Below are 12,066 nucleotides of genomic sequence, written 5' to 3'. Positions count from 1 at the left end.
ACATGATCACAAATCTATAATTGCAGAGATATTCAGCAGCACATTCTTTCTATACACAGGGTTGCACATGATATGGCAGGAATCTATGTTTTACAAATTCACAGTTTCCATATCGTTATTTTTTTATCATGGCAAAGGACTGGACTATCTGCCTAAGGGGAGGGATGCTTTTACGGAGGATTTTCTAAGGGAAACTGGCTCATATACACATTATACATGGGAAAACCTACAAAAATACCCATGCAGGCAGTCCATTTGCCGGGATTTGAAGCCTGGACTGAATTACCAGTATTCAGGAACAGTATCACTTGGCTGCTGGTGGGTTACTGCTCCATATCATAAGATATGCTTTATAATTTTGATGCAGTGTAAGTGCAATAAACACTTTTAAGTTTTTATTCATTTTCAGTCAGTGCCTACAGGTAACATTAAAAAAATCTAGAATATCATTTGTTGCATGATTAGAGACTGCTGAACAAAGGTGGTGTTTTGAAAAATAGAACAGTTCATTACTTTGGGAAATATTGTTACAACATTAAAAGCATTCAATGAGATTCTATTGAGACAAATTCTATGCTATAAACAAATTCTGTGAGAAGAGACATAAAAGAAAGAAACCAAATTACTTACCTCAATTGGTAAAAACCTTAGTTCTAATTTCCCTACAACTGAAAATAAATCTTGAACTAACGGAAACTGATATAGGAAAGCTGGTCTAACAGTACATGTTAGGGATATCAGTAGATGAGCAGCACTATGGGTTACTTTCTCAGGTACCTAAATAACAGATATGCATAATCAGAGAAAAAATAAAGGTTTTTATATTCAAGAATACATTTTTTGCGTTCAAGATATTTTGACTTTTATTATTATGATATTTTAATTATAAATAGCATTTCCATGAAAAGCAAAATAATGAATATGGCATAGCTGCCAACCTTGATCTGTGAAAATCGGGAGGATTTTACACATTTTACAGACTCCAAAATTGACAAATTAGACTTAAAATCACTTTACTCAATTCATTAAATTGCAGAATGATTTTGATGAAAAATGTGTTAAATAAAGATTCAGAACAATGAATTAATAAGTATGTGCTTATTAATGAATTTATTAAGGAATTAAATGCCTCTTATTGATTTTATCTGATGTCATAATTTTCTCAAAATTTTGAGCTGATGAATACCAGACTAGGTAGTAAAAAAAAACCCTCTCAGATCTCTGGAACAGATTTTAACAGATTAAACAGAAGGAATATAAATTATTTAAATAATTTATACTGAAAATCATGAGAGAAAAACACAGAATTTTTAGTAAATTTTATCAAGAGACAACAACGTTGTTAGCTTATCTTTTTTTCTGAAAATTTATCTTGAAAATTTTCTTCACAGCATTGCCTTTTAATCTGAAACTTAGTGATAAACAGCTTTTCTAAAACTTAATTTGAAGGAGATGATGTAAATGCAAATAAATTAAAAAAACTGGGAAATTTGAAAATTTACTGGTAGGCATGATCAAAAATAAGCAGTCTTCTGGTCTTACTAGGAATGTTGGAAGCTCTGAATACCAGTATTTTTCTGATAATTATACAGCTGTGAAAAGATAATTTTAATTTGTTGGTTTAATGTTTTATTTTTATAATTAGCAGTTCAATAATGAAGCCAATTGTTAAGCTGTTGTAGTAAAGCACATATTTTAGACACCGATTAATTAGCAACCATTTAGTACATTATCAGTTAATATTCAGATACATACTTTATACCATTATTTCAACTCTCCTTAACAAATGTTGCATGTATCTTATACACTTACAGTAGTACCCCCATATCTGCAGGTGATATATCATAAATAATACGATATATCATACATATTCTACATATCATACATATTCTACAACATATAAATAATAATGAATGCTGCATTAAACAGGATATTCATAAAACTTAGAAATTATGTGTAACTTATTTGATGAATTGGGCACAGTAAGACATTATCAATAGTAATAAGTAGTACTAAAATATACTGTATGCTATATTACTATGTAGTGCATTTTTAATTAAATAATGAAAAATTTACTCTACATTACAGTAAACTCTTTCTCTCATTGGGTGCTTTAAGCAAGACTGAAAATTCAAACTGACCCACAAAAGGTGAGTCAAATATTACGATATACAGTTCCTATCTTGGATCTTTATCTTACTTCTGGCACCTACTATGAAGAGTAATAACCAGTAAATTAAAATTTTTGCCTGAGACTGCTAACAAAATATAAAAAATAAAGCTTAACTTATTATAAAAATTTTAATATATTACTTATTATTAAAAAATAACAGCTTTAACACTTCACCCAAAAGCAGTAAGTCCAAAAATAACAAAGTCGTTCACTTAAACAAACAGAAAAAAATAGTACTTTTTGCTGGATTTTTTTGGAAACTTACATTCATCTCAACTTTCTTGCAGTTCCTGCACTATGTAGTCAAATGAACTGCTTCAAAGAATGATAGGAATAAAAATCTTGCCTTTCCCAACAAAATAATCAAAAAACTTTTTATGCTGCAAATTGTATATGGAAATTATGTTCACATACTCATACATAACATACAATATGGAAATTTCACTTTTAGAAAAAAGGCATTAGCTTATTGAGGGATTCAATGACATTTGTAGTTATGTGATGATAGCAAAACAACTATGATGAGGAGATAAATAGGATAATAGGATGAATGTTGTGATGATAATATGCAATATTAAATTTGAGGAAATGATCTTTGGGATGATTATCTTTAGAAATTGAAGAACTAAAAATTTCAGCCTTTTTCCAGTTTCATTAGCATGTTATCTCCTGATATGATAGATAACTTTTATGACAGCATGCAATGGTACAGAAAATTAGCCTGAATTTTGCCTCTTCAGCATTTCATACAATTCAGAATACCTTTTGTGCTATTACATATGTAAAATTGTATGCATAGTTCTTAACAAAAGAAGAAATCATAAAATAGGAGCAAAGAATAAAATAGAGAAGACGAAAACAAAATCTATTTTCCAAATGGAAAAAAACATACTGTCAAGTTATTAACTAAACAGATTCTCAGCAGTAGTTATAATAAAATAAGCAAGTGTTTTTCAAAAATGGTTGAATCAAAATTCAAACACTTTAATGGAGGTAATTACAGATAATGTGACTAATAGTTTTAATAGTATTTACACATTAGTTGGTTATGCAATACACCAGTTTGAAAGAAGATGCATACACTCATCAAACTGCAAATCAGAATTTTATTGATCCAGCTTTAATAATGCACACACAGAAAACTAAAAGGCCACATGGCATAACAAGAAACAGTGAAATACAGAAACACAGCATTTGGACATATATTTAACAGAATTCCTCTTGCATAAACATTTCATGATGTAAGTAAGATTATGCATTCCACTAGAAACTTCATAAAACTAATTTCATTTTATATGTATGATTATCAAACAACACAATAAAAAAAATTTAAATTTTATAAGCACTGTTTTTCATATTTTATCTATTGTACAGCATGGACTCTGGATAAAGTACAAAAGTATTTCTGAGAGAGGAAAAAAGTGCGACTTAAAAAAATATAAAAAATGTAATGTAAAAAAAAGCATTAAAAAATAATGTACATAAGCTATAAAATATAAATTCTAAAAATGTATTCTTTACATAAATTTAGCATAAATGTTTAGCTCTAAGGGTTATTGCCCAATTAACATTAATATAATACAATTTCAGTTTCTAATGTACTTAGCAATAATAATTTGAAATCAAAATATATTTTTTTGTGAAAATACGAATGTAAAACTTTTTTTATGGTGAGCACTAGCCATTTTTAGGCTTTCGCCACTACTACTTGCCAGAACATCAGAATTGGTGGTAATTTTATTACAGAGGCAGCTAATAGGTGGCCACCATCATGTCTTATGATGGGACAAACAATTTACATCCTTGCCTTCCCTAGAATTTGAACCAGGGCCCTTCGGTATCGCAGTTGGCTCACCTAATCACTATGCCATTTAAACAGGCAAATGCAAACCTTAAAAACTAAAATAAACTACAAGAAGATTTATTTCAGTAAAACTTTACCTTTTTCTTTATATTTGTTATTGCTATGTCTGCAATAACTTTTTCTATTGAATTGCCTGAATTTTCTTCTGGAAAAGAAGGGTTTTCTTTGCTATATTGTGTTAGCCAATGACAGAAAGCTTTCAGTGTAGCTAGTATCTGAGCATGACTGAAAAAATATGAAAATAAAGAAACAATTTCCAGAGACCTTGGAGTTGAAAAATAAATATTATAAATTATAATATAATAATTATATTTATAAATTTCACATATTTTCAGGTTAATTCAACATGCATTTTTAATATTAGAGTACTTAGTAGTGGAAATGAGAGAGGGAAAAAATAATTACACTTCTATAAAATCAATCTCTAAAACCAAAGGTGCTGCAGTTTTCATTTCATAGAATCGCAGGCGGTTACTGTATGTTGCTGCATGACATAGCCTAAAAACACAAGAAAAGAACTTCAAATTTAAGAGAAAACTGCATATGCAAACCTAGTTTTAAGAAATAAAAACCTTACACAAATGCATGATTGCAATCATTATTATAATATTAATCATAAGTATAAAAACATTTTTCTTAAGAAACTGCTAATTCCCTCTGTCTCAAACTTATTCTCATTATAAAAAGACATGTTTGTGAAATTACATTTTTTCATAGCATAGAACAATTTCACAAGAACACATTTATGTTCAAGATCCAGATTAGAAAGTCGCAGACTCAAAATTAAACCTTGATTTATAAAATAGCAATTACATTTCATCATTACAATTATTATTAAATCTATTTTTCAAGGAGTATTACATTAACAAAATTTAACTCATGCTGATAAGAGCTAACTCAATCCTTTAATCAAAGTATAAAAGTGGTTCTCAGCATTATATATTTATATTAAAATGAAGGATTTTCAACTTTTATTGTCCACAAATTACTTAACTTTTTCAACACTAATTTTCTAAATAACTCTTCATAAAACTGCTTTAACGTTCCAAATTTATGCAAAATAATTCATCTGAACAAGGAGTTAGCGAAAAGAACATTTTTTTGAGAGGGGGGAGGCTTCATTACAAAATCGGGGAATGATGGCAAGTTCTTAATTTTTTGTGATGGCAAATTCCCTATTTACGTGCAAACTTACACCCCCTTTCCTCTTCTTCTTCTTTTTTTCTTTTTACTGTACGAAGTAAAAAGGAAGTATTGTAATCGCGAAAAGTTTCAGGCAGCATATTTCAATGAAAATATCCATTTTGACCACTATCGAATGCAATTCATTAATTCTGAAGAGAATTTTAAAGCAGTTTTATAATTTTTGTGAAGGAAAGAGTATTTTATTCTGTCCTTATGTACAGATATCAAGCAAAAACATCGTTAAATTGCATTCGATAGCGGTCAAAATGGATATTTTCGATACGTACGTATCTCGCATAACTCAAAAACGAGTAGCCTCAGAATGTTGAAATTTTGTATATAGGACTGCAATAACATGTAGATGTGCACCTCGTATTTTGGTTGCAATCGGCCGCGTCAAACATATATAAATATATTTATATATATATCCACTCTGTTACCCGGCTCAATGATCTCAGTTTCTTTACTCTTATATGTTTGTAAATTGTACATTTTTTGCTTTAAAAATGATTGTATTATGTTGTTTTTATCTTCCGGTTAAGGTTTCTATGCCTTTAGTAAATCTGTATGCAATATTTTTAGAATTATCAACAATTTTAAAGTTGTCTAAGTGCCGCTAAGCCTTTTTTTGATGACAGCCATTGATGTTTACATTTGAAACAGGAGACTAGTGGATTTGTTGCCAATCTAGAGAAACTTAGCTTCGCAGCAACAAAGATAACGCATTCATTTATTATTGCCAATTAAATCATGCTTAATTCTTTCTGGAATTTTTTTGAGGAAATAAGTGTTTAAGATTTACTTCGTAATTTTTAATATAGATATTTTGAGTTTTTATGTATTTTTGCCTTCTCGCGAAGTGAGAACTAAATTAATTAAATGAGAAATACTAAATCGTCTGTAAAAAACTGTTTCTTTTTTGTTTTGTTTGCTTAATTTCTTTTATACATCATTCTAGCTTTATTATAGTATTTGAATAGAACATGTGGCAACGATTAGATAATGCTATTCTTTAAATGATATAAATTTTGTGCATTATGAGTTATAATATGAACGAAATAGATAAGTTAACTGTTATATAATTATTGGATTATATAACAGCTAACTTAGTTTCCGTTATATAATTATTATATAAGTTAACTGTTATATAATTATTAATACTGTTAAGTGAATCTAGCGCCAGAGTATCGCTATGGTAAACAAATACTAGAGTCAATTTTAAAGAATGAATTTATTCTATTGTGGTTTATGCGCTGTCGGCGATGTAGATCTAATTCAATCCAATAAGTTTAAATGAAATGCAAGAAAAAATGCGTATAATTTAATATTCCGTACAAGGAAGTCATGAGGTGTATACATCAGTTTTTTTTTTTTTTTTTTTTTTTTTTTTTTTTTAAGGATAAGAGAAACAATTGTAAAGCTGCAAATAGAAAATTCACCATTTTCACAACTCAAACTAAGAAATCTTTCTTGTGCATGATGTAAAAAGTATTTGTGTCTTAGCCTGGACCAGACAGTCATCTAAAAATGGCAATAGCTTATATACTTTTTTTTTCCAGTTCAAACTACGTTTTTAATCTTTATTAGGTTTTATAAAGTTTTCATTCCTTTCCAGCATTTCAATTCATTTTCTCAAGCTCTCTGAGATTTAGCAAATGATGAAATTGAAGTTATATGGTATATTTATGATGATTTTGGCTTAGAATATGTGTTAAGTCAAAATGCTGAATATTTCTGAGTTATAATAAACTATTCCCACTGCTGATGAGACTATTCCTGAGTTATTATGACAATTAACAATTTATTCTTACAATTCATTTATTATTTTTTTAAATTTCATAATAAAAATTCCCATGTTGTATACAGCTGCTAGGGAATATAATTGCTATTTTTCACGTAGCGCTTTTATTGAATCAGAATGACTTTTTTTTTTTTTTTTTTTTTTTTACTTCCTTACATTTCATACACATTTTGTATCTATTAGATATTTTTGAAAGATTTGCTACTCTCAACTTCCTTTTGTTAAACTGGGTTTTAGTAATTTCTGATAATTATATAATAATATTCATATTATTATACATTAATAGTTAATAAAATATTTATAAGATGAACAAAAACTTACTTTTCTAAAGTTTTCTGAGCATCTAATTTTCGACTATTAAAGTGCTCTCCACACATATGCTCCACTAATCTTCCCAAACCCTGAAGCATTGAAGAAAGATCTCTCAGGCTGCAATGTAAGCGGCGACATTCATTTTCACCACAAATATTTAGCTCAATTGGGCCATTATTTGCAGCAGATTTCAAATATTGCTCAAGGTCAAAATATATCCTTAAATTCTCTTCAAATATTATGAACTGGAAGAATAATTTCATTTTAGTAATAAAAAAAAGTTACAACATTAATTATACAGTTTGAATACCAAAAAATAAGAAGAGTGAATATAAAGAAATTTTAGTAGGTTTACCCCTCCTAGCAAAAAAAGAGATAAAAAAAATTTGTCTTGGAAATTAAATGTCAGTGAAATAAAACCTGTTGATAGAAATTAAATGCTGGTGTATTCATTTTATTAATTATATTACACTAAGTTCAAAATTAATTAGGTATACAGTCTTTTTCCAATTTAGCAGCATAATAAAAGATGCTACCCACAGTTAACTAAAAATCTGAGTTCATCGAAGGCCAATTAAAAAGTCCAGAGAGTAGGAATAATGCTTAATGTACAGAAGAAAACTATTAATGATTTAGTCATATTTTCAAACAATTTAATCTAAAGAATAATTTCACTAAGCTAGATAAACTAAATCAGTATTCAAGATATACTGTAAATAATGAAAGAATAAACATCATTAGAGATGAAAAAATAAAGTACGAGTGACACTAAAGAACAATATTACAACTTGAAAAATGTTATTTAATTCAAACTGCATATAAAAATCAAACAGACTTTTAGTTTCATAGCAGATTTCATTTGACAGTCATCTGCTATCATTGGTGTAATCTCACGAATGATAGTAGATGGTCCTCCTCTTAGCACTTTTTGTAAACAGTTTTATTTTATGCTGATGGTTTGTGATAGCAATTTTTTCAATGTTCTGCAACAGACAAGTCAAGTTAATCTGTCTCCAGTTAATCAGGAATTGACTTTACATTGTCAAACACTAGATCAGCTATAGTGGCCAAAAGATAAATATGAATTTTTATAATATTCTACTTAAATATTAACTAATTTAATTTTTACCACATCTTAAACGTTAATATATAGTTTATAAAATCATTAGACTGGGTGAAAAAAGGGCAGAAAATAATTAAAACAAATTCAGTTAACCCTTTGCTAAATCATTTATCACTTCATCAAAAATCTCATTTTTATTTATACAACTTGAAAACATTTGCACATATAATATAAATATATAATCATATGCATATGTGTAAAACACAAGATTATATTTTCACAAAAATAAAGTCGTCTTTATTTTTTAAGTGAAACATACTATAGGCATATAAAAAATTAATAAATAAAATTGTCTTTGAATATCAATAATGTAGGAAACAGAAAGCAGTTTATATATTTTTATTAATGTAATTATTAAAGCTTTTGGAATTAAAATTTTCTTTAAGGTGGCCCAAAAAAAAACAGAAACATTCATGATGCTATACTTACAATTAAGTTAAAAACTTCATTTGGCATAAGATCAGAAACTTTAGATGCAATTTCTAAGCACTGACATAAAAATTGTTGCCATTCAGTTAATGACTAAAAGAGAGAAAAGTATAAAAATTAGCATGATGCATACCCAAAACTAAAAGTATTTTAAACATTTCAAATATAATCTCAGGGTATAATTTTCTAATCAGAAAAACTGATTGATATTTCTTTTATTTAAATATATATGATTCATATTATAATAACAGGAATTACTTCAGGAAAATATTATGGTGAAACTATAAAATGGATGCTCACAAAGAATTGTTTAAAAGGTATGCTTCAAAATTCTAATGCTCACAAAGAATTGTTTAAAAATATGCTTCAAAATTCTATAACAATGTCAGTAACAGAAATAATTGCTTGAACTAAGATGAATGGAAACATTTGAATGTTTAATACCTAGAAATAATTACATATATAGTGATTATTATATTATTTTGAAGTAAAATAATTATAAAGAAATTTAACATTCAAAAATAATTTTGTCTTAAAGATAAAAACCTAGGAGTAAATCTTATTTTAAGAAATAACGTTTAACCAAAATCAACTTATTGATTTAAAATGTATAAATATATATATATTTTAAATAACAATGATGATGAGAAATGTTGACTGTGTTAATATAAAAATATTGCATTTCATAGCTGTTGATCTATAACGAAAAGCAAGTTGGCAGCCACGGAAGATTAAATGTTTACTTTTTTTCAATTGACATTTGTGGCCACATTTTACTTGGCACTTTAATCATTCCTATTTCATACATATTACATTTTTGATAGCTTTGCCGTAAGAAGGAAGAAGCAGTTTATCTAGGCCAAAATGCCTAAAGGAAGTGCATAGTTATTCATCATGGAGGCTTATTAATAGAAAGGTTTTGGTTTAATTTCCAAATTAGCTACATCATCATTAGTATGTTAAAGTCACATGGTGGATTAATATAGAAATGATGCAGTTCAGAAAAAGTTATTACTATTTTAGAAGAGAGGGGAAGTATCCAAAGTATGCAGGCTATTCAGAAAGTAAGGAACGTTTTGGAATTAAAAAGAAACTAAGTACAAGGGGAAAAAATATTATATACATCAGAAAGAGCGACTAAAATTCTACTTTTCTACATAGTCATCAAACAAATTGAGGCACTTATCACAGCGGTGGACAAGCTTTGAAAATCCTTCGTCATAGAATTATGTCACCTGCGATCTCAGCCACTCAGTGACACGCACCTGCAGCTCCTTGTCGTCAAAGAGCTGTGTGGCTAGCCAGTTCTTCATTCTTGGCAAAAAGCGAAAATCACTAGGTTCAAGATCGGGACTATAGGGTGGATGAGAGAAAACTTTCCATTTGAATGAATTAAGGAGTTCTTGAGTGCGGTTTGCCGTGTGAGGTCGGGCATTGTCGTGCAAAAACAAAATTTTGGACGTCAACTTTCCTTAGTGCTTGTTTTGAATTGTTCTCCTAAGGTTGTACAAAGTTTGAAAGTACCATTCGGAATTTATTGTGGCACCACATTCGAGAAAATCACATTGTCGTGCAAAAACAAAATTTTGGACGTCAACTTTCCTTAGTGCTTGTTTTGAACTGTTCTCCTAAGGTTGTACAAAGTTTGAAAGTACCACTCGGAATTTATTGTGGCACCACGTTCGAGAAAATCAATCAGAAGCACACCTTGCCTATATCAAGACACAATCGCCATAATCTTCTTTGGTGACAAGGTTTGCAAACATTTTTCTTGGTCTTTTGGGGAAACTTGTGTGCCCCCACTGCATGGACTGTAATTTTGTCTCGCAAATCACGTGTCTCACCAATGTCTCGTCACCAGTTACGATTCAATCCAGTAATGAATCACCATGTCTGTCGTATGCCTCCAGAAATGTCAAAGCTACTCCCATTCTCTGATCTTTATGGTGGTCTGCAAGCAATTTCGGCACCCATCTTGCACAAAATTTGCGATAGCCTAGCTTTTATGTGACAATTTCAAACAACAAAGTCTGAGAAACTTGTGGAAAACTAAGCGAAAGCTCTGTTATTGTGAAACAGTGGTTTTTTACAAATCTTTTCATCAAATTTAGCGACCAGTTTGTCAGTCACAACGCTAGGGCATCCACTGTTTTCTTCATCATGAACGTTAGTTCGGGCATTTTTAAACTGAATGCACCATTTCTGGATTGAACTTTCATTCATTACATTGTTTCTGTACACTTCACACACTTGCTGATAAATTTCCATAGGCTTAAGGTTTTTCTTCCAACAAAAACCATATCACAGACCGCACCTCACAACTGGCGGGATTTCCAATTGCAGAGCACATTTTGAATTTGAATATCAAAGAAACGGGCAACATGGAAATGTTCCCTTTGTGATGGCTGGATGGCAACTGAGATGCTGAGCCCATAGAAACCAAAATTTACATGAACGACGCGCGCCTAGTGACGTCAAAAGGAAAAGTTCCTTACATAGCCCTCGTAAAAAGAAAAAAGAAGGAGCTAATTTAAATTATAACTTTGAATTACATATTTCTTATTTTACATATATATGTTGACAGGAAATGAAATCCCAACACCAAAGAGCTGTGCTAGATATATTAAAAAAAAAAGGGGGAAGGCATGTGGGTACATGTCAAGGATGACGTCTATTCAAATTTCACACTAAATAAATACACGCAATGCTACAACGAACATAGCCACTATGAACAGACGCACCTGCCACCACTCAAAGAGAAAAGTGCCATATTTGCCACACATCTGCAGTGCATCACACTGCATCTACAGCAGACATTCAAGCTTTTGTTCACACCAGAGGGACACAGTGAACTGCACCAAATTGATTACATGAGAGATAGGTCCACACTAGAGGTCCTGTAGCATCCACTATTTCAAAATCAACAACATATATGACTTTGATTAATTCTAATTCATTTTGGAAAAGTGTCAAGTTAGAGTTCATCAAAATGGTCGAGTAGGGATCAGTCTTGTTTTCAGTTGACAGTCATTTCTGTCTTGAAGCCAGTGGTGGCCATATGCTGCCTAGAAAGAAGCCAGATAAGAGCTTAGATGTAAGCTGTCTGTGGCACAGATGCACTGGATTTATACCAGGAGTTATGGCCTGGTTTCTATGACAACAGGAGCACTTGTTGTTAT

At 30.1% G+C, this 12,066-nt stretch overlaps 1 protein-coding gene across 2 annotated transcripts in view; it reads right to left on the bottom strand.

The window, feature by feature from the left end:
- ebo (exportin ellipsoid body open) overlaps positions 1–12,066 on the bottom strand; it is a 119,102-nt gene that overhangs the window by 48,150 nt on the left and 58,886 nt on the right. For both annotated transcript variants that reach the window (XM_085821020.1, XM_085821021.1), the window contains exons 12-16: positions 8,888–8,980; positions 7,345–7,580; positions 4,443–4,535; positions 4,115–4,262; positions 631–777 (exon numbers count right to left, since the gene is read on the bottom strand). In XM_085821020.1, coding sequence (XP_085677146.1) covers positions 631–777; positions 4,115–4,262; positions 4,443–4,535; positions 7,345–7,580; positions 8,888–8,980 — 717 coding nt within the window. The remainder of the gene's footprint in view (positions 1–630; positions 778–4,114; positions 4,263–4,442; positions 4,536–7,344; positions 7,581–8,887; positions 8,981–12,066) is intronic.

Source organism: Stegodyphus dumicola, chromosome 7, assembly GCF_044657685.1.
Source record: "Stegodyphus dumicola isolate Sdum_Otavi_A_Nest chromosome 7, ASM4465768v1".
NCBI lineage: Eukaryota > Metazoa > Arthropoda > Arachnida > Araneae > Eresidae > Stegodyphus > Stegodyphus dumicola.
Note: the sequence above shows the minus strand (reverse complement) of the source record. Positions and strands in the feature narration are given on the sequence as shown.